This window comes from Falco punctatus (assembly GCF_963210335.1).
Source record: "Falco punctatus genome assembly, chromosome: 2".
Classification (NCBI taxonomy): Eukaryota; Metazoa; Chordata; class Aves; order Falconiformes; family Falconidae; genus Falco; species Falco punctatus.
In genome coordinates this window covers 92,764,682-92,789,124 of record NC_137581.1, presented here as the reverse complement: position 1 = coordinate 92,789,124, position 24,443 = coordinate 92,764,682, and the positions used below count along the sequence as shown (strand labels likewise).

The following is a 24,443-nucleotide window of genomic DNA, read 5'->3' as shown; positions in this document are numbered from 1 at the left end:
GAAAAATTGTTCAAATACTGTTTCATACAACAAAGAAAAGAAAGAAGAAAGCAACAATTGCATAACAGGCTGCATTGATTTATAAATGGTAACATTATTTTTCCTCCAAGCATTGCCAGTTATCACTTCTCTTTAGTTTTTCTAATGCTTTGTTCTCAGTATTGAGACTGTAATAGACTGAGGATATTAACTAACTGGTACAAGTTTTTTTCATTTATTGTTAAGATCAACAACAACAATTTACTAATTCCTTAATTTAATTTTTTGGGTGGAAAAAACTTCTCTTTTAAAAAAAAGATACCAAACATTAGCAATAGGGTAATTCTGCCAAAAGCTATTCTTGGTCCTGTAAGAGTACACAGATTTTAAAAAAACTGATGAATGCCTAAAAAAAATATAATAATCTACCAAGTGATAAAGACACCACCTCTGAAAAAGCAAGTCCTTGAACACAGAGTGACAGAGGTTGAAAGATTACCCTAGGCAAATATTCCTGTACACTAGGCCCTTTCTTATACCGTTCTGTATACACGATACTCTTTCTTATGCTAAGAGGCAGAAACAGCTGTCTTAGCAAGACAACCAAAGTCCTCTTTTTTTGGAAGTGGGAAGAAGAGGAGAGCATGGAGCAGCAGAGTGAAAAGAGGGCACCTGTAACAAGACTATATGCTAATGTTGTAAAAGCAGAGTACTGTAAGAGGTGACTCCAACGTGTGTGTGCTATTTCAGATCATACATGTAACTAACTTATCACAGGGAGAAAATGGAACAACAGTCCCCCCTAATTCACCTTTACTACAGGGTTTCTCAGGTTGCCCAAGAACCCACAAAATACCGGGTTTCCTTGCATGAAGAATATGCTATTTAACGTAATATTTAAAGAAAAGAATATACAAATACCGGGTCTGAGGACTGAAGTGGAGGGGGTCAAATGGCTGCTATGTAAGTCAAGTGGAATCCAGGATGGTGGGATTTAAGGAATGTGAGAAACCACAATCTAGTGGAAGGAGTGCGTTTTGTTTTGCTCAGTTTGAAAAATCCTGCTGGGTCTCACAATTGAGTTTAGAAGAAGTCTGTCTCAGAGAGGTAAACCAGTACAAAATTTGTAGAAACACACGAGCTGAAATGATGACCTACATACCTGTATTCACATATATACAGTCTGTGAGGAATGTAATTGACAAAGAAAGGTCCTAAATATACAAATATTCACACATATGGGTAATCTGGAATTGGATTTTTATTAACCTTAATTTGGCCTCTGGGAATAATGAAAACAATTTCTGATGATATACTTCATAAAGTGAAGTTATTCAATTTAGAAGGGATGGTGGAAAGTGCTTAGCCTTTGGCCTTGTGCCAATGCATTTCAGCTGTGTAATTATCTCTGTATAACCTTATACCTTCAAAATGTTATTTATAAGCTATATACTCGCTAGAAAATGTCACGAGCAGGAGTTGTGATCAAACCAGTCGGATAATACAAATCCTCTAATGACCCCTCAAATCATGAAGGTGAGGACTACACAGCACGTTCAGCTAAAAAAACCCCACATACTTAAAAAGAAGCTATTAATTGAATCCTTATTACTTCAAGAAACATGAGATTGTCTGCTTTTCCTTTATTTCCTTCCATTTACTTTTACTTTTTTTTCCTGAAATAGTGGCCACAAAAACCATGGGACATCCGAAGCGATTAGAACATACACAGCAGGCTGTGTGTATGCGTCAAACACGCTGACCCTCTGAAATCAAGCCCAAGTTTTCCATGAGGTGTTACTGTACTTGCCTACACCCATACTACAGCTAACCTTAAAGTTGTGCTCATGACTCTTGTTGAAGGGAGACGAAGCGGTAACTAGCAGCTATCAAGTACTTCAAGTACATGCTGCTCTTCCAACTATAAAAAAATCACTTTATTAGCTGTTTAACTATATTATATGCAGCTGATAAGAAAAAGAATGCACGTAATCTCAGCTTTAGATCTTTCTTCCTAAAAATTTGGGGCAGGACGTTTTGGTCTAACTTTGCTAACTGAATCACGGTAATACCCATATTTTCTGCCAACGTGACAGCTGTATTGCGTATCAACATCAAGAGTTTACTGCATGTGTTCATGTTTTGTTATTGATTATGCGCATTATAAACCAGGTCTCCACCTTCCCCAAGATTTTTAGGTTTATGATAGTAAGAAAATAGACAAGGCTTCAAACGTTAACTTTTGTAGTCAGCTGAGGAAAGGAGCTACTTATGAAGTAATACCTCGGAGCTACTTTGACTCTGGATCTTCCTTTTTGACATGGCTTGTAGCTCTGATCAACCTCAGCAACTATCACAGCACAACCCTCGACGTTTAGATAAGACATGAGTTTCTCTGCAACAAAGTTTGTGCAAGAAACTTTCAAAAGCAAAGTGGCACTGCTGCCCTACAGCTCGAGGACAGTAGTAAGCATTGGAAAAGTAACTCATATTATGGAACATTTTGATATATTTTACATAATTTATTTGATCAGATAAAAGATGAACCTTCAAATGGTGGTTATTTTGAACAACTGTGCAACTGAATAGATTCTTCAAAGAGCTTATGCTTCCTGCTATAGAATAAATCAGCTCTTACTATGCATTAGTTCCTTGAAAAGCAGAGAACAGCACAGAACAACAGGCACCACAAGCAACAAAAAAGCATCAGCTGGCAGGGTCCAAGAAGAGATAAGGCTTTAATTAGCTCTTTCTTACCCAGATCTCTGAAAACTCCCAACAGTACAGAGATTTCACAGAGATCACATACTGCACATCAGACAACCAACATGAAATAAATAATGGATCACTCTGCCATAACACAAAGCACATTCAATATATAAAGCAGTCTGATCAGTATTAAATCATGCCACTGATGAACAGGGACTTCAACTACCCATGAACTGCAATCTTCTTTCAGAAATCTACTACCTGGATCATTTCATCGTAGTTAGGAAACATATAAAAGCTAATGAAAAAACCCCTCAAGCCCTAATGCTAAGCATAGACCAGGGGTCCTCAAACTCTTTAACCAGGGGGCCGGCGCGCGGATGCAGTGGCAGGCCGTCATCTGCGGCTGCTTGGTTCCCCCCCAACCCCCGGTGGAGGGGTCTGTAAATACCGGGGGCTGGATTGAGGACCCTGGGGGGCCGTATCTGGCCCGCGGGCCGTAGTTTGAGGACCCCTGGCATAGAGCAACCACAGCCCTGAAAACCCGACATCCATCATTTTAGTAATCGCCCCAGGACCATTACGTTTTGTCTTTGCTTTGCCTCATGTCAGGCAATGCCATTTGACAAATACATCTACTGTGGTTACCTTTGGGGGGTGCTGGTGGGGTGTGAGGTGTGTCTGTTTGGGTTTTGTTTGGGGGTTTGTTCTTTTGTGGGGAGAGAGGGAAAGGAACATTATTTGATTTGAACAACTCATTGGTAAGTCAGCTTTGGAAGGAGGTTTTTAGGTTTTTTGCCTTTTTATCCTGTCCTTGTCTGGTGAGCAAATGATTTCTCACTGCTGAAATAAATTGCTATACATGTAAGTGCTGATCAAAGCATCAGGAGAAGCCCAGATCCTAAAGACTAATTGAACACTGAAAAGAGGCTCTAAGACACTCAGCACACAAGATCTGCAGAGGGAAAGCTGACAGAAGCAGGGAATAGTGACAAGTACTGATCAATATTAATCCCTGCTGAACACAGCTATGAAAAAAAACAACCCAAACATCAACACAAACTGACAACGACTCAACCCAAACTAGAGGAACCCTTTCTTTTATTGACTCTTTCAGAATTTCTCTGCAGGACTAGTTAATACTTGCTAGATTCGATCTGATCGGTTTCAGTCATGTGGCATGAATAAACAGACCCAGCCACCTATAAACTATTTATTGTTTAGAAACAATAGTACAAACATCTTAAAGAAAAAATAGACACATGCAACACTAAGAATGGTACTGACAGCTTCCAGCTTGGCAAGGAAACCAAAGAGACACTATTCCCCATTCATTCAAAACCAGGTTTTAATATCTTCAATTACTGAAAGAGGGTGCAAGGATCATGTATCTGCCAGAATCCCTTCCTCCCTTGTCCCCCAAAGATATCCTAGTTCCAAGCAAACCCCACCATTGCCCGTCCATCTAAAGCACTCAGCCACTCAGCCCTCCACAATGGAACTAGTTCCATAAAGCCACTTGCAGATTTCAGACTACTCTGTGCTCCATTACTCTGACTGAAGTAACATTTGCCTTCATAAAGATGCCCATCATCATATGTAAGATCAAAGCAGAAATTATCCACAGCTAATTCATGCAGCTACATAGTCATAGGAGTAACCAGCTTGAAAAATCCTGTCCTTTCTTCACTAAACTACAGCACATTATCCAAATATTCCAACAAATATCAGCTTAAATTTCCTAAATTCTTAAAAGTCCCATAACATCTTACTGTCAACCATTTCCCAGTTTGGGCAATCCAGTTTTCCAGAGATCTGTTGTTTCCTATTTTAGAATTAAGTAATTGCCTTAAAGCATTTATTTAATTAAGGCCTAAAAGCTCTCTAAGGATTCTTCCTGAATATGCAGAAATTCTGGTACAGAAGGTTTTGTAACATTTTCTTCAGAAAAAGTCATAAAGGGTGTAGCTTCTTTAATTTTAAACAGTGCTTACTCATAAGCATAGTGCAGTGAACTGAGAAAGTCAATGGAGCTGCTGATATGCAAAGCCCATACAGATATTGCTTAACAGCATTTTAGAACTCATTCTAGTTATTCCAACCACATGTCCCAGAGTCAGCTTAAAGACTTAATCAAGCAGAAATTTTCAGACTGTTAGTGTTAGCAGAAGTAACAGGGTCAAATAGTGCTGGCTATAGAAATACACTGGAGTGCCAGTCATGCCATGCCAGAAGTGCAGGATTTACCACAGACTTGAATAACCAAAAGAAAATGTAAGAGTGTTTTCAAGCTTTGGGATGGTCCATCTTGCGTTACAGTTAATGACCAAATACTCATTAATTTAATTTCAGAAAGATCAGCATGTCTGTAGCTAAGAGAAATCCTTCCCTTCCTACCACATACATCTATTAAAAAATCAGAACTCTGTCAGTGCCTTTGAGAGGGACTTTTCCAGCTGAAACTGCTAGTACTAGGTGAAATTTTGCCATTACCAAATTCACTGAAATCCACATGAGGTACCAGGAGGAGGAAGGCATGAAACAAGTCTGTGTCTGAGCATTCTAAAGCAGAGGGAAGAACCTAGAGAGGGAGACAGAGCCTGGTGCTCCCTTCATCAAACACCCCAGCCACAAAGATGAGACAGAGATAATCAAACACTTGCAGCCTGAGATTGTTTAAGCAGTAGTATGCTTGATGGCTGCTGACTCAGAGCAGGATTATATCCTACAGGCAACTGCCAGGGAAGACTTGGCCACAGACAAGCCCCACATGCTAAGCTATGCAAAGCAGCCAAGGAGACATGAAATTGTCCTTAGCAGAGACAAAACACAGCACGTTTTACCCTCAAAACTCTCCACCATATTCTGTATTTCCTCTACCCTGAGTTATCCCACACGAGCAAGCATTCATTCCGCTTATTTCTCATTCATTAACAAGGTAACATGTGTTAGAATCACTTCATTATCAGTTATCTCTGCCTTCAGCAAGCAAGGCAGAAGGAAAATTGCTTACTTCAAGGAAAGTAAGGCAGGAGGATTGCCTGCTTCAGGTGCTCACTACTCCAGACATTCGCTGAGGAGAATTTTTGTTATCAGTTTCCAGGCAATGCTCAGTACCAAGACCTGTGCTACCTTAGTATTATTTGAAGAAATTCCATTCATGCCATAAAATCAATATCCTCATAGGGAAGACAAGGAGAACTAACAACTGTTTTCCATCCCATTTCCCTAACATAATCAGACCACTTTCAGACCTGTGAGTGAGTAAGACTGCCTGGACTCCAACCACTGACCCTTCCCACAGAACGGTATCACCAATCATCCTGATATCCTGCCCATCTTCCACATCTGCCTGGTGGTGATTTGGTACTTGATGATCAGGGATGCAAAAATTGAGTCATTTCTTTTAGAAAGGAAGTGAGTGGGCAGCAAGTAGAAAATCATAGATTGCCCTCATTTAATTTTTATTCTTGTTGGAAGGTACTTTTGTTGTGGTGCTTCCCTGCTAACTTCATTGCTGAGAAAAAATCCCTGGAAAGCTCCTGGATCAGTTGAAAGATTTCCTCTGAGTAACTGCTCTCAAATGCTAATCAGAACAGCAAGCCACAGCCACTTATTTCTAATTATTTTTTGTAAGCTCTCCTCCTTTTTCAGGCCTGCCAAGACAGATATGGAGGCATGTCTGTCACAAATTTATTGAAATTTATTCACTGTGCACATGCTAAAATGTAACAGTTGTTGCAATTGAAAATAAATTTATTTTATAAAATAAAAATATGTATCAATTATAAAATACATGTGGACTATTTCTTTCATTTATTGGAGATGGAAAAGCATTCTATCGAAAGGATAGCTATTTGAATAGGAAAAGAAGTAAGGTAATGGTATAATACTGTACTCTGAAATTGAAAAAGCGACTAAGAGTTCTACTCCCAGAAGAAAGAAACGTAAACACTATCTAGAGCTTGAAATCTATGTCAGTTATGAAAACATAAACCTAAACATAGCTGTATTTGTTGTGGTTTAACTTGTGTTTTAAGAGAAATGGCTTTATTCTGTCTGTGATTCAGCCTGATAAATCATTTTTACATGATCTGACAGCACATGCGTGACTAAGATTAACAACTTCATGCAGTTTAAAATGTTTTCACCAACTAGATTTAGCTACTGTACATTTGATTAGTATATCATTAAACTGAGGTTTTAAACAGAAGGAAAAACAATATACTACCACATTGCTTGATATGGCCACACGAAAATGGCTTACTTAGAATCTGGAGTAAATGAATGAAACAGAAATAAAGGATTCCAGCTCCATAAGGTTTTCTGTGTTACAGGTATGTAGGAAGCAGCCCAGTACCACTCTTTCCAATTAGAATAACATGCTTCATATCATAGCCAAAGATCAGTAGCAGACCATGAGCTTTAACAATTGATTGATCACCCTTTGAAACAGATACTAGAATTTGAAACCTGACATTTCTACATCAAAAAGAAAATACTAGCTGAGCTAAATTAGTATCTGATAGTTGGACTTTGTATGAAAATCAGCCGAACAGAAAAGAATACACTTACTCAGAAAAAATTCCACAATGTTTAACTCTTAACTTCTAAGAACAAAAAACCACAATACGATCCAAAATCCCAAGTAAATGTAAAGTAGTGACAGAGTATCTTAAAATGTTTTAAAGACACTCCTAAGCAAACATGTTAAACTTCTACAAGGTATTTGGCAGGCTGTATATCTTTGCAAAAAAAATCCCACTAAAGTTGTAGACAACTGCAGGCAGGTGTGAAAGTAAATGCTACTCTATTCCCAGTGCCAAAATCTTGTGCCAACCTAATTCATTTAACAAGCAGCTCAGCTGAGTCCACTCTGCAAAACCACACAAAACCAGCTCATGCCAACCACTGTAACTTTTAATTGAAGCAATTAGTTCTGATGAGCAAGTCTATTTTCTTTTTGACTCTTCTTTTACATTTAAGCTGTAACTTTTTGGAAATGAAGGTAGATGTAGATAATGAAGAAATGTAGATAATGAAAGCTAGAGTAGTTCTCATACTAATTTAGAGTAGTTACGCTTCTTCCTACCTTCTATCCCCTTGTTTTCATTTCTGCATTTTGAAATGGCATCTCACAAAGGATCACAACCAGGACCAACACTGTGCAAGCTAAAGTAACTGGTTTTGGAATGCAAGCAGGATCATTTTTACTGTTTAAACAGAGATTCACATCTACTATGTAAATATCCTGAAATATTTTATATGTGGTTTTGTATTGCCCTCCTCCTCTTTTCCTCTTAGGAAGCTTCTGGTTTGGTTTAACTCCTGTTTAAATGTTATGCCAGTTCCCCCGCCTCTACTCCCTGGTAACATGCTGCTCCCCATAACAAAAGCATACACAATGAAAGGACCTATAGAACTGAAGTTGGCCACCCCACTACTTAGTGGTCCTCCCACTTAATTTACTAAAGACATTCTAGTAATGATCATCTTATAGACTAATAGCAGAACAGACATGTAACAGGGAAATTCTAGGCAGAAAGCCTCTGGTACAATCACTGTAATTTTAGCTACTATTGTCCTCCACGGCATGCCCAAGATACCTTGGCCTATCTAGTCTTTCATGCCTGTAACTCTTCCTAAACTACAGAAAATAATCTGAATGCTGGATATCTCATTAGGCATACAGAATGGACATCTAGTCCTCTAGAAAGCTCTCCAGCAATGAATAATTGGATTTTCTTTCCCCCACAAAGTCAATAGTAGTAGTGGAGATTACTTCCACAAGTTGTTAGCCCTCTCCCACACATACATCATAGCATTTCTCATTCCAGCTGGAAAACTGGAAGAACTAAAGCAAGTGCTGGATATCACATAACGGTAATCAAGGCACTGATTTTTAATTCTAGGATTTCCTAAGAATACTGTAAACGATATTAGAACAAAAAAAGGAAGACAGCATAGGGAGATAATTACAATCATACAACTTTAACCAGTTAAGATTATCTTGCAAAAAAGTACCATGGCATTTTCATTACTGTCTATCCAATAACAGTACACATCTCATCAGCTTCAGAAAACAAAAAGGAATGATATATATTAATATCATAGGAGAGATTAATTACCTTAATCACCTCTGCCAGCCATTTCAGGGATGCTTTGAGTCATAAGCTCTACATTACATTTAATAGTTTCCTGTTTCCTTTCAGCAAAGCTTCAGCTGGCCAAAGATCATCTTGCCAGGAAGAATCTGAATTCTGGTAGAAGACTTATGACCTACAATCCAAATCTTTTTTATTTCACGCAGAAACCATGATGTCTTCCTTCTGAGCAGGATCTTTCCTGTCTTGCTTTGTCTGTTATGCCTCCTTCAAAAAACTGATAAACGTCACTGTCCAGATCCTGATTTAATTTTGCATTCCTTGTGATTCACCCCTACCTACCACATTAACTCTATCCCCTTCAACATCAAATGACAAGGATTCTTTGGAATTTGCTTTCCTTAATTGTGCTTAAAAAGGTATCGGGGTCAAGTTCAGACTGTGTTTAAAAAGACAAGTGGCTTGACCACTTGCATCCATGTCACCCACATCAGCAGAACTCAAACATTAATCACCTCCTCCCCCAACACGGCACCCGTGAGCACCACTAGGATGCTTGGATTCAACTGCAAGGTCCAGAGTTAACATGACAGTATACAGACATACCTGTGCAGTTCTTGTTTGCTAATGGATCATAAAACCAGACTTGCAAGACTACATATTCATTTTTAGAGATTAATGTGTAGAAGCTTTTAAAACATAATCAGATAGGAAGAGACGTGTCTGAGGAAGTAAGAACAGAGACACAGAGAAGATGTGTGTATGCCTGTGGAGGACCATTAGCAAAAAGGCCAGAGAGGAGCAGAAATGGATCTTCAGATCATTTCTTATTTGGCAACAAGACAGTGAAATCCTACAGGAAATATTTTACCAGTATTGTTTCTAAGAAAGTAACATTTATAGAATAACGTCACCTTTATACTAACACAAATCAAGTAGCCATTTAATTAGCATGACATCAGATGAGCACACCCAGCATAATTCAGACATCTTCTGTGAAAAGTGTGGGTGGCCAGGCACAGATCAATTCAACAGATAATGCAATGATCCACTCAAATGCTACAAATGTTTACCAAGCAACCAGCAAAAGATATTGCAACACAGCACAAGTTCTAGTCTCTGTCACCAGCCAGCACAGTATCACACAACATGCAGCCAGCACAGCAGCGAGCTCTCATACGAATCAACACAGAACAGTGACAACCTTGCAAAGTAATCAGTTATTTAATAGTGCACATACAAAAATCATTTTTATCCTTTACCTGCACCTCTAATAGTTCATGTCAATGGCACAATGAGAAGTCAGCATAAGAAACAATTTTTAGCTAAAAGGCACATGTCTACAGTGAATCACTGTTGAATACATTGCAAATGCAGTTCTGCTGTTCAACATCTAACTTCACAGTATGGAATATCTTATCACCAAATACAAGTCAAGGATAGGAGGCAAATAAATACAGAATTAAGAAAATAGAAAACCTCATTTAATAAAAAAGTATTCCTTTTGGGGAAACCTTTGTATTATTCATCTACCTCACTTTCAACAGACAATTTAATAGGAGGGCTGAATGTATATTAAAAATAAAACTTTGGCTAATTGTTTTTCTTTGGTTTTAATTAAATTACATAGCTCAGAACATAATGAACAAGCCTCTCACAGCTCATTAAATACAGCCCCCAATACAGCTGTGCAACTGATCCGAATTCCTTAGGTTTTTCTGGCCCATGCACACTTGGCCACACACTCAATTCCAGTTCTCGCTCCTGACTGTCTACAGGGCTGTTGTGAAAAAGGTTGAAGTCCTCAACTGCTGCACAGATGTTTCCTTTGCAGGTATCAAGCCACTTTACAAAGGTAAGTGTGTTTCATTACCTCCATTTGGTATGAGAAAAATAAGGCAGATTAAGTGATCTATTTGACCTAGCAGAACCAGGACTTCTGTGATACTTAATCTTATTCCTACACTTGAGAAACAAGGCAGCTAACGATACAGAAACTCACACATTCCCAGGCGAGCATCTAACAAGGAGAGTGTCTTAATGTGACTTCGTCAGTTATCTAGGTACAAGAAACTTCTATGGAAGTGGCATTCAGAATATTGGAGGTGATTTCATGTAGCTTTCAACATGTGAACTGCAGTATACAGATAATCTATCTCATGTTTCCTAATTTTTATATTTTTTTAAATACATAACTTCTGCAAGCTTGTTTGTGTGGGTGTATTTTTGGGGCCAGGGGGGTAGAAGATGTGTTTGAGAGGTGTTATATTCAGTGATATCATCACAATATTAAGGGATCTGGACAACGTCTTTCCACATCTGCTGTATTTCATTGATCAGTACTGCATTTTTAAGTTGCCAAACAGGACACCTGTGAGGAACCAGTTTACCACAGCACTTTCGAGTTAGTTCCTGTGTGTGGGACTCACCTCACATAACTTTGGCTGCATAACTTTCAGATAGATAATTTAAGGGAGCCACCTAAGCGCTTCTCTCTGGGGGGGGCAGAGGACATCCACAGGCCAATACATTCCAGCCGGAGAATCACTGCAAAGCATGTGGCAACCTGAAATCTTCATCTAAGCCATAAAGCAAGCAGTGCTGCTCTGCCCTAACACATACAACCTGCTTGCACATAACGGTTTTGGAAATGGCCCCTTCCACTTCCATACTTTGTCAACACTATATACACCACCCCAGAGCATCCACAGTCCATACTGAAGTGACACACTATTCAAATATATTGTAACACTACCGAGACAGACTTGGGCATACAGTCTTCCACAAAAGAAATGTTCTCTGCTTGTTGAATCAGCCACTGATAGCTACTCACCTATGCCCACTTCAGCCCAAAAATTGTTTTGTACATAGCATAAATGTCCCTATTTGCTTTACAATCTGTTACACATCATTCCTTATGTAAGTACTGAGAAGGTCAAAGACTTTCTGAAAATGCAACATGCAACTATATTTAGGAAAATCCTTCTTATGAAGAAAACCCTAAGAAAGGAAGAAAGTGGGAGATCATTAACAGCAAGAAGGCATCCTTCACAAAAACTAAATCTATGTCCAAATGCAGATAAACACAAATATTTTTAAGTTAAATATATAAATACCAAATCATTATTCCCCCCAAAAAAATCATGAAGCAACTAGTAAGAGATACCGATAACTAAGAGTAAATTATTTCCATTCATTTCTATTTAAGAATAAAAGTCTTCCTGTAAAGCTAATCAATTATCAGAATTTTAAAAAATAAAATAAAACTCATGCTTAAAGAAGTTAGGACCATGGCATTAAAAAAGTCAGCATTTTGCTTCTGTGCACTGTCAAAGAGTTTGAAGGACATTCTCACACTAAAAACCTTAATAGGAGACTGATGTGCCCGTCTCAAATAGAAGTTAAAAGAAGTGGTTACAAAACTTCTTTTATATATACATATATATATATATAAAAATAAATGTTACAATAGACAAAATAGTAAGAAATCACTGGAACTGGATGGGACTCACTCAATTTTGAAGCAACTGAAGGGTGAAAAGCTGATCTAGTAACCGTGGTGAATAACCTTTCATCAGCCTCGTCAGCCTTGTCACCCAAAGACTCCAAACTGGCAAATGCTTCAGAGGAGATACAGAGATCTACAGTCTGAAACACCTGATGTCCATGTCAGGCAACCCAACAGAACCTTTAACAAAAATGTAGAAGTAGGCAGCATCTGAGCCGCTTTAACAGGTTGGGACACTGCCAACAAAGATTTTTGTAAAGAGAGGTTGTCTGTCTGTCACCTAGCTGTTGAAGTTCTTCAGAGGAAGAGTATGTGAATAAAGGAGATTTGGTTAATAATCAAAGTCCACTTTGATTTCTAACAGATATTAGAAAGATATGTAAGACGTATCATCAAAAACTTATAAAAAAACTAAGCAGCTATGGGATTAACACACGCACACAAAATACAGTTAAAAGTACAAGGGTAGAAGAAAACGCAATTTTTCACAGTGGAGGAAAGTCACTAGTAGAGTTGAACGAGGCTCTAGGAATAGTACATTCAACATAATTGATAAAAAGAAATAAGAACGAACAGTAGGTGACAGCCTGCTGATGATAGCTAATTCACTGAGGGTAATAGGGACGAAGTCTTACTACAAAGAATCGCAAAAGGTCCTTGTGAAATTTAGTGATCAAAATGCCAGGTTAAATTCAGCAGAATTAAATACAGTCACGCACAGGGGATAAAAGAAGCTTAATTTGACAGCACAGTTACAGGCTTTAAGCTTATCACGGCCCCTCAGGAGCAGGACCTTGAGACTACAATAGATAGTTTTATGAAGATGTCAGTTCCACACTCGGTAACAGTCAAAAGCTAGTCAATATTATAAGCAATTATGAAAGGAAGACAGACCACAACTGAGGAGATCATTGTAAAACTGATGTCTGTGCTGGCCACAGTTTATACTGTGCAGTTTAGGCCTTCCAGTCTTCTCCGTCTTGAAAACATCTGAGCTGTAAGTTGTAGGAAATGAGAAAATATACTGGAGAAGCATCATTCTATACCTGTTCTACTATATTTTTCCACAGATTACTCATAGATGACAACGGTGACAGGTGATGGGCCAAATGGGCCTTTGGTCTAGATGGAGCTGTAGTCAACCCAGTATGCTTTTCTTCAGTAAAGCTGATACCATCAAATGCACTGGAGAACACTAAACTCATTGCCTACCTGTGGTATAACCATAGGTGTGTGCAGCTCACAAATACATTGCATCAGTTCCATCTGGGTTCTATGAGGACTGCAGGGATCTTTCCTTTTAATTCATTATCTCCAATAAAGGTCCTCCCTGTGCTACTTGTCACTCAAACTTCAGGTTTTGCTGAGTTTGCAAGGATGTGGTAGAATGAAGAAATAAAATTCACTGATGAAAGAACTTTTAGAAACTTTTTCAGTTGTGTGCTTAAGTACTGGCTCTCTAAATGCCCCCAAGAAGACAGAGACAATTAAATGTGTCTTGTCACTTAAGTTGCAGCTCAGAAATCACAGGTAAAAAGCAGTTAAGTTGGGTGAGAAGTTGCCAATATAAATATATTCACCAAGTAATGGTGCTACCAATATTGAATTTCAAAAACGGTAATTTATTTGGTGTTACAGAATTCATATTGTTTCTGTATACCATCACTCACAATTCCACATTTGAAGTGAGAGAAACAACAAGACAACACAGACCTTGCAAGAACTCTTAATTAGCTTACTTTAAATTAATTATTCTGAGAAAGTCTAGAATATTCTTTTACCCCAAGACAAAAAAGTTTTGCCCAGAGTCAAGCTGTGCAAGAAAGCAATGGTTGCTGATCTGTGTTGTTTGCAGACACAGCATGTCTGATGTGATTTGTCAAAACTTATTTTTCAGTTTACAGATTGAGCAATTCTGAGGCTTTGGTATTTTTCCAGGCTCTTGGGCAACTGTTGGGCTTCCTCCTCATAGTGAAGACCAATGTTAACAGTTTCATGGCAAGTTATCTCTGATCGCTACACAGGCTCTCTATAATTAACCAGGCCAAGCAATAATCCCAATGGAAGCCACCGCTAATTAAATCTATATTATCTTTTAACCACAATGCAAAAATCACCAAGTGTTTTTATACATATATCTTCATTATTTTAAAATGTATAATTCCAGATTCTTCATAGCTAGATATTAGGGCTTGTTAATCCTAGCCTGTGATGTACAACAGAAGGTGAATGTGCAGAGGTGACAGGCAAAACTCAACTTCAGTAATGTCTCAGAGGAAAACTGATGTTTCTTCTTTTTTGATGTTTTGACAGTTCTGACATACAAAGGACACATAGCATGCACAGGTGTCTTGGGGTGACACAGGTCTGCTTCAAACTGATGCTAGCTTTAAGGCTGAGGTCCACATGGCACCTGGCAGACAATCTTACAAGCCAAAGACACTTAAAACTTTCCTATAAAATCTTCTCCACTCTGGGTTCTAAGTCCTAAGAAACTTCTTAAAGCTGAATTTGTTAAAGCTTAGCTGTGAAGTTCTGTGTCTTACAAGAAAAAAAGAAAGAAATGAAAAGCCTTTCTGTGTTGAAGGCAAGATTAGTCACTAACCTAAAACAAATGAAACTGGCTCTAAGGTTGAATCTTAAATTAAACTTAATTGATAGTCAGGTTCCTCACTAGCACAACTAAGAAACAAGGTATGACTGACATGGATAATTTGTTAATTTTGGTTTATAACAAAATGCAAATCTACTTCTTTGAAGTTGTGTTTTACAGTTGTTTTATAAACTGCTCGTTTGATTCATTAGTGTAAACTGAGACCTTCTAAACTACTACTGCTGTTACTTATTGAATTTGTTATAATTTGGGTTTGATTTAGTACTCACATTTGGTAATTAGAAAATCTAAAATTAAGCTAGGTACACAAGCACTACCTACTCTTTCTTGACTCCAGTTTTTGTTAAGTAGCAGTAAGTTCATTTCTTTCAGTAGGCCATAACCACACATAAAATATTTAGACAACTGATTATTACAGTTAGACAACAGTTACTTTTCTTGCAAGCCTGATTAGTTCCTTCTGATTTAATCTTTGGTTTTCCCTTATATTCCAAGGTAAGTCCTGACTTTGTCAAAAGAGAGGGTGGGGGGAAGACTTCTCTAGCAGCATTTTGCTTCCATCGTCCCAGATTTTTGTATCAGAGAGAACTGAAATGAAGTTGTTCATGGTAATTTTGACAGTCTTCATTTGGAAAGAATTTGGCAAATATCCGTTATATCTACAAATCAACACATCAAAGAGCTAACAGATGAGGGATTTGTACACCAAAGGCAAAGCCATTACTTCATAACATCACTTTTGTTATGTTTCACATTGATAATAAATTATATCCCAGAATACAACTAATAATCTGATTTTACATGGCATAGCATGCTTGCAGACTTCTGAGAATTAGCAACTGCTGGAGCTCAACCATCTCGCATAAGCACCTCCTTCTCTGACTCAAAAGGAGAGCTCCAAGGTGTTTACCGCTATGCTATTTATTTCTTTGCCTCCATATTTTGTGCTGCTGAGTCTGATCGGGCCAGCAAGACTTTTTATAGACTGCTGAAGGTAAAAAAAATGAACAGAGAAATTCAGTGGTTGCTACCAAGGAAGTCTTGCAAAATGACCTCCATTTCTTTCTCCCTAAGAGCACCTCTCATGGGTGCTGCTGGTTTCCCCAAACTCACCTGTTCCTGGAGGAAAGCAGGTGGTCATTAGCTAGCACAAACACCTTTGCTCAGTATTGTGGCACTGCCTCAATAATTCCCCGCTACTTCAGCAGCAAGGCCAGCCCAGCTGCACCAGGGTCACAGTGACCTAGAGGGTCACTGCAGCACACTTCTGGTAAAAGACCTCAGTGCCTGATTTCTAGGGGTTGGAGCGTTGCAACTCTGCTGAGGGCCCACTGTCCCTACCCAGTGCACAGACATCCACACAACAGCCCACATTGGTCCATGTGGTCAAAAATTCAGAACACTCATTCTCCCAGCTCCTGCTCTTTAATGGAAAAGGCAAAACTTAGAGAAGCCAAAACCCAGGATTCCCCACCTTCCCCACATGCACACAAGGCAAATCAAGAGTATGCTATCATACCACAATACCATCTCAAGCTGTAGGCTTGCCTTAAAAGAGTCACTACCTCACATTGTATCTGGCCCCTTTCTATCAAATCATATTAAATAAATTGTAAGAATACATAGTAGATAGGCCTTCCCAGGATTAAGATGACCAGATGTGTCATTTCAGACTCACTAGTAGGATTATTACATTGACAGACAGTAGTGCTGGACTTGCACGAAAACAGATTATAGATATTTCTAGGCAAGAAAAACCTGGGCAAAGTAGTGTCTAACGTGTATTTTCACACTCTGGGATTTAGGCATCTCAGTGCACAGTAATTCCTATATTATATGCCCATGTGGTTTACTAGGTGCACTTCTAGACCTCTTTTGAACAGTCTGTCAGGTTTGCATTCTTGAAAGCAGCAACAAAGCTTTGAAAATAAACAACAAAACCCAATTCTCTCTCTCTCTTCATCAGTTTTGTTTTCAGGATGAAGGGATCTTAGATAGAGCTGAGACATCTAGAGAGTCCAGGCACCTCCAGGGTCAGAGGACAGCAAAGAGAAGACTTAATCCTGCCACAGAAATAATGAACTTGCTAGTACCCCTTGTACATCATTACCTCACCTATACGTACTCTGCCCTACCTGAAACTCAGCAAGCTGTCAGTCCTCCATAAATCCATATGTGCTTTGCTGGAATGGAGATTTATGCATTTTTGATCACTCTTAAGAATTCCCAAAATCAAATCCAAGTTTAGGAAGGAAAAAAAAGTTTTAGGGTTTTAGCAATTACACTAACTGTAAATTTCAACTGTGGCAGTAACAACCTTATTGCACTGCTGCATGAGCCAATGTTCATATAGTGGAGGGATAAAATCTCTTCTTGAAACATATTCTCCCTCAAAATTGTCTCCTGTAACAGAGAATATCTACATCGGGGGAAGTTTCAGCAATATAATAGTTTGTCTGTCAGATGTGTACATATGACAGCAAAAGCTGACACATATAGCTACAATGAGTAACAACACATCACCAATTTAAAGCCGACTGCAAACAATGCATCATATTAAATCATTCATCCCTGTAGCAGCCGCACCCAGTCCTGTTTAAGACGACACCTTCATCGTCTCATTAGGTGTATGTCACAAGGGAGGGCCTGGAAGAAACTCTTGTCAGGATAACCCATATAGTTCAAATTTAATTTCTGAGATGAGTCAACCCTTTTACACGTCACCACTGCAGGTTTTACAAACAGTAGCAATTTTAACATAAGGAATGCATCACCTGTGACACACAAAGGATTTTACAAGCCATCCTCACCTTCCATCTAACAGTTCCGTACCTCAAAGCAATGCCAGGTTCTCTACAATGGTGCAGTCTGCTGAACCTCTTACCCATAATTACTCAATCTTTTTCAGAAAATTTGTTAACTAGATGTTCCTTCTCTCTCAGTCTGTCCTTTGTCTCCTCCTAGCCTGACCCATGACACTGAACCCATGGCACTTGCAACATTGAAACGTATCATAACTCCCTTATTTGCACTAGAAAGTTCCCACATCTGCCAACATACACCTTGAAAAAGGTCCCATGTAGTAGACTGACTATCAGTATCCCAACTTTAAAGACTTTTCCTCTCTGCAGATGGTGAAGAATATCTGAAGATGACTGCACTTGCAGGACTGTTCTCTGCAGAACTCACCAGAACCCTTATAGCCAAAATGGACACACATCGTGGTAGCAGCAGACATCTGCATCTCTATGGCTTTCCTTTTATTATTTGCAAATTATCTACAGTACAACTATTCCAAAAAATGTATTCCTACTGATCTATTACTGTGCATATCCCATATTTAACTTCAGATGCAGCATGGGGATTGATAATTTACAACTGGCACAGGTACATGTACATACTTCATACTAGCATTACTTCTATATAAATACTGCTCTGCTTCTTTACTCAATAGGAAATCAAATTTGTTTGACACCTGTACAATATTTCTTTGCAAATCAGGTAAGGAATCATATACTCCAGATAGTCCCTAATCCTGCCCAATTTACTTACATTGTCCCATCATCTTTCTCCACTTCCACTTCAGAAAGTAACCAGAGTTAACAAAGGGCTTTGATCTAGTGACTGACGTCTGGAAGCTAAATACGATGCACAAGCAGTATACACATACAAAAACGTGAATGAATACTAGGCACAAAACCACCTCCTGCTCTTTCTTTCCAAATGCACAACATCCACACAAAATATATGTTCTCAATTACAGCCAACTCCACCTTGACAGCAGACATTCCTATACTGCAGTCAGGCTGTAACATAAGTCTCACAGAGATTCCTCAACTAGCTTTAAAGTAGTTCTAGCTTTAAAGTAGTTGGGCTCACATACAAGTAACAGTGGTGCTGCTACAATAAAATACACTGAAGATGATGGAAAACTACTGGAGGGTTAGGGTGTTAACCCATCAGCAGAGGATTAAACGGGATGACCGAGATAGCTGCTGCCCTCAGGTGACAGCCCCACCCTGTGGAAGGTGCCCTGTCCCTTCCAACAGCATCAGCGAATGGCACAGAAATCCATGCGTAGACCAACCCAATTTATAGTCCAGCACATTAAGGTAAACAAGGAGCACAGATTCACATACCATTCAGCCATCAATGGTGGCAGGAAGGATGTGACAAAGGCAAAAGAGATAGCACCTGAGTTACCATCCCACTTAATCCATCGCTAAACATGCACAGAGACCATGTGACCACGATGCCATAAGCCTCACCACTCCTACCACTAGCAGTGGTGCCCAAACTTTAGTCATCCTTGCAGCTTGTATTCTCTTATTCTCCATTGTAATTGGAATTGCTTGCACCAAATGCCAGCGAACCAGTTTGCTAGGGCAATACACAGAAATAGCCAATTTTGAGTGAATATTGAATCTCCAGACACCACCACTGAAAGAAAATGACACACAAACATCACAGGGACATCTGTGTGATGTGCATTCCTAAAAAGACTTACACATAATCAACTTGGTTCTTTTTTTGCTAATGGGTTTGTATCTAAGCTACAATGAAAATGTCAATTCCAGAAGGATACAGTGCTTACTAACATGATTTCTTTAGCCCAGGGCAAACCCAACTGAATTATGTCATAAACTGCAGGAGGAATATATATTCACACATCCAAGAAAGAGCAGCAAAACACTGTAACCAAAGCTGGACTGTTGCTTCTACACTGGAAGTCAGACTGCACTGACATCAAAGCTTGGTAACAAGTGCTGCTCCTCAGCATAGATAAATGCTGCTATCTACTAGTCACACATCATCTAATAGTGGCAATATATTGTCTTTCCTTACTTTTGTTTAAACTCTTTGTCAGCGACCAGAATTCCTTACCCGTGGGTATCATTCTGCCATTGCTGGGTTGTGCTGGACAAACTGTACTTATTTTAGAATAGCACTTATGTCCTACAAAGGGGTCTTCTGGCAAAGACAATATACTGCAGCCTGTCAAATTGAGCTCTGTTGCTCACTGCAATAGAGTTCAGAGATGCCACACAAATTACTGGAGGAGGGCACCGTGGTCTAAATAAGAGAGGACAAAGAGCTAAGAAATCAAACAACAAATCCCAACTCTATCAGTCTCTCATTCAGATGGCCTCTTACAGATTACAGTGTCTTGTGAATAAAGCTGATCTGAGGAGACTGGATTCATCCCCAGATTTGGCATGCAACCGTTGAGCAGGTCACCTAAATTTCTAGGCATTGGTCTCTCACTTCCTTGGGAAGATGTTTCAGTAAAACTGGTTATGCTATTTTGCAATTAGGTGGTGCTCCTTAATGAACCCTTAACAAATTAATAAGGCTAATGTGCTGAATTCCTTGAGTTGCGATCCCTTGAAATGCAATTCTTCTTCCATACTACTAAGCATCTTACTACTACGTTTTCAAGAAAGAGAGGTGCCTTTGGTACAAGTAATTTGAATACTTAAAAAAATGTTTTAAAAATACTGTAATATGAACAACACACATCAGGCACAACAGCTTCCTGACACTGCTTCCAAAAGGTAGAAAGCAGTAAGTGTGGTGAGGCTACCATAGGCAGGAGCTGTAGGCAAGAAGAATTAGCAGATGGAGAGCAGACACCTTAGCAGTTCACCTGGTCATGCACTACTACTAAAATCTCACTTTCTACCAAAGGTGGAAAACAGGATGGAAGCAGAAAGAGACAGATGTTTGGTTTCATTTTATTTGCTGAAAGAAGAGGAAGAGAAAAGGACTTATTATCTTACTGACATGAATGACCAGAATTCATGCCCCAGCTTGGTGTATGGGACTTGCCATAACCCACAGAATGCATCCTAGACCAGGACTTCCAAACTAGCTTGCAGTGCTACCACCATCTATTATAGCAGCCGTAGAGGTTCTGCTAGTGATCACAGTAGCCGCTCTTGACTTTCTGTTGAGCCAAAAGCAAACACAGGGGAAAGCATGTTTCCAGCTTCATCCTCTCAGTTGGACTGGACAAAGATTTGGGGATGCTTGACCCCATTTCTCTGACCCTCAAGCTAATGCCAAGCTTTTGTGCTTATTTGAAATCAGTGTATTTGTCCTCCCCACAACAAGCTTGACATAAAGTGTTAAGAAACTTGACAGTCTTTCACTATTAAAGACCCGTAGCCTGCCACCTTCCTGTAAAATGACATAGAGGTTCTCCTCACCACCCATGTGCTTCAGGCACTGTTCAAAACTGCAACACCATCAGCTCTCAGAGTGGTGAACTAGCTGTATAGCTTTGGACATCATATCTCAAGCAAGATGGGAACCAACTGCAGAAAGTCAATAAAAGATGAGTAGATCCAAGAAGCAGCACTCCAAAAGGAAGACTAAACTGGCAAGGATTTCTGAACGAAAAAAAGGAAGACTGTGGATTTCTCCAATATGTTAAAGGCCATTTTAAGAAGGAAGATGCTAGGTCTGTTACCAGTGTCTGTGGAGACAAGAGAAGGGCTTAAGTGCAGCAAGGAATGTGGACATCTAGTAATACTGTCTTATAGTGAGATAAGAAACCACAAGGAATGGACCAGGTAAGGAGACTGTGGAGCCACCATTACTTAAGAGACTTAAGAAAACATCAAGCAGACATTCAACATAAATACCAGTGATCCCATTCCAGGGCAAAGGGAAGAATTAATTACATGATCACTGAAGGACTCTTCTAATACTCCTCTCCCTGACACTTTGGGAAGTGAGTATAAGCACATGCAAGCAGGCTGCTAAAGCAAGGTGTATATCTACATGATACATCTAGCAAAGCTTGCCTTGTCTTCTCAGGAAACTTCCTGCTTCCCTGTCATGGGACCATAGACCCATACACCTGCAGTTCCAAAAACACCCTTTCCAATCCATCCATCTCCTACAGACTCACAAAGCTCTCGGCTCAGTTATAAGTGATGCAATGATGATTGAGTCTCAGTAAGTGATGCACAGGGTGGAAGATCTAGTAAGTGATTCTGGAACTAAGCATCAAAAACCTGACAACAGCAGACATCAGACAGATTAGAAACCACATATAGAAACCATAGCCAGAGCCAGCAACACAGCAGATACAAAACAAGCAGTGCTGGGTCATGAAGCATCAACCACACTCAAAAATGCCCCACAGATCATGAACAGAACATGATTTCAGAACCTGCAGAACACAACACTCAGTTATGAAGGTGTTCCCAAGAAGGAAAGTTTTTTCAGAACCTTAGGTTCACCTTTCCCATTTAGAATGCTTCAGTCTTCTTCCATTCACATCATGGAATGTCTTAATTCTTTATAGTAGCAATCAGAATTTTATCCCAGAGGAAATTCATCAGTCTCCTGTGCTAAGAAATAGCAAAATTTGGAGAAGTGGCTTTGGCATTGGTGATTACCAACTCACACAAAGAGCAAGTAGCTTCTTCATATTTTATTTACTTAGCTCCATCTTTTTAAAACAAATCTGTATTTACCATTTTCAAAAAGTCCATTATAATAGAAAATGTGATATATATCCCCATAAGAGCCTTTTTCAGGCTTCTTCGGGTGTGGTACATCTTGAAGTATAACATACACAAATTTAAGAAAGAAAACCTCTCCAGGATGGCCTATGAAGAACATGTAAACCTAGATCAATACTGGAAACGCAACAAAACTAGCACACCGACTCAATGACAAATGCTGGTTTCATAATTAGGGTGGAGCATGCAAGCCACTATAAAGGTTGCCTCAATCTGAGACTCTCACTTCTGCTGGATACATTTGAAAGCTCCAAATTTTGAGTGAGGTAAGCATAACCTATAAACGTATTGGGTGTTTCAAATCTTTGAACCTAACTTAGATTATTATGTTTTTGGGGGGACAGTTGATCTAGTTTTACAGAAAAAAGAAAAAAACCCAAATCTTTTCATCTAGCTTAAGCATTAATCATGTTGCATGGTTAGTAAAGCAATGAACAGGGTGTCAGACATATTTCAAAATTCTGAGGTACAGAATTGTTATTGTCTGCTTGGTTTGCAGTTATTCATCAAGACAACATCTGAGAAACATGGAACATTTACTCAATGATAACCTTCTGAAGTATTTTACCCAGTATGCTTTAATGGAGGGCAGCACCAGTGCACTGTCCATTGGTGGGCTGAAAAATCTACTTCAGAATCAATTTGCACAGTACCTGAAGGTAAGTTTCACTCTTATTATATTCACTGTGAATATTGCTATGAATGTATAGGAAAACGTAAATAAATGTAACTATGTTGCAAGGCAGATTATTGTGCTCAGGTGTTTTCACTGACTCCATAAATCACCCTTGAATAAGGGTTGGCTTATAAACTTCATTCACATTAATGAAAAGTAGCTCCAAACAGATATCTGAGTAGGCAGTTTATTACAAAGCCTTGTGAAATAAAATGCAAGAGTCTAAGAAACTCTTTTGTTTGGGATTTTTTATGTAATCCAAATTTCACCTAGATTATTGCATCTGAGTCTTATATTCTTTGTTTCCGTCTAAATAATAAGTCTTGAATCTAGAAACTATATAGAAAAATCTTTAAACCAAGTAAATTGGTAGAACAAATTTAAAAGAGATACGAGCCAACTTCTATCTAGATTAAGTTCCCATCACTACAAAATAAAAGAAGTTTTCCAGAAAGATGCCAAGTAAAGAGATTCCATCAAGCTAGAGAGAGAAATACCCATTTCCTATAGCTGGAAAAAAATCTAGGTTCTGATTTCAGATATATATTCTCCGTCAGACCTTTCCTGAACTGCATTGATTCTTTTGCTAGTCAAATCCTTAAATACTGTATTTTGGATAGCTGACAAAAGCAATTTTTGCTAAAGGTCTGAAAGAAGTTGCACCTCAATAGAAAAATCCAGTATTTTGAAAACTACGGTAATCCAATTTAGTCATTATGAAATCATGTGACTGAACATGACACATGAAGTGGCTAATTACAAACAAACTAATAAAACAAAGTTTTTTTCTTTTAAAAAACTTGTGTAGAAATTAATTGCAAAAAATGAGTAAGAAATGTGATGGCAAATCCAAAAATATAATGCTTTTTATATTAGCTGTACACAATTTAGCACCATACCCATTTTCTCAGACATATGGAAATAGAAGTGTCCAGGAAAAACAATACTGATGTTTTCTGTCTGGACATCAGACATTTTCAAGCACCTAGTCTGTTTGCAGAAATATATGGCACTATAATAAACCAACATAAAAGCAAGACAGGACATTGAAAAACATGTATAGGCATAAAATATGAAGAAATACAATATTTGAAAAATCTGAATTGTAAATCAAACCCAGGTTTATATTACTTAACTAGTCTGATCAGGGATGTTATCAGAATACTCACTGCATTTGGGGTTTTAGATGCACTCTTACCAGACACAACAAATAAAAGGAGCTAATAATCTAAACTAGATTTAATTCATTAGCAAGAATTCTTCAATAGTAAATACGGTATTCCTAGCAAAGAGGGGAAAAGGGGAGGGAAAGAGACTC

The 24,443-nt window shown here is 38.7% G+C and overlaps 2 protein-coding genes across 4 annotated transcripts in view; one reads left to right on the top strand and one right to left on the bottom strand.

Annotated features, from left to right (window-relative positions):
* CTPS2 (CTP synthase 2) overlaps window positions 1-24,443 on the bottom strand; it is a 79,157-nt gene that overhangs the window by 19,076 nt on the left and 35,638 nt on the right. The window lies entirely within an intron of this gene.
* The window catches only part of S100G (S100 calcium binding protein G), a 30,354-nt gene continuing 5,912 nt past the window's right edge, over window positions 2-24,443 (top strand). Inside the window, exon 1 of the mRNA XM_080377164.1 lies at window positions 2-23,108. Coding sequence (XP_080233290.1) covers window positions 22,977-23,108 — 132 coding nt within the window. The 5' untranslated portion in view covers window positions 2-22,976. The remainder of the gene's footprint in view (window positions 23,109-24,443) is intronic.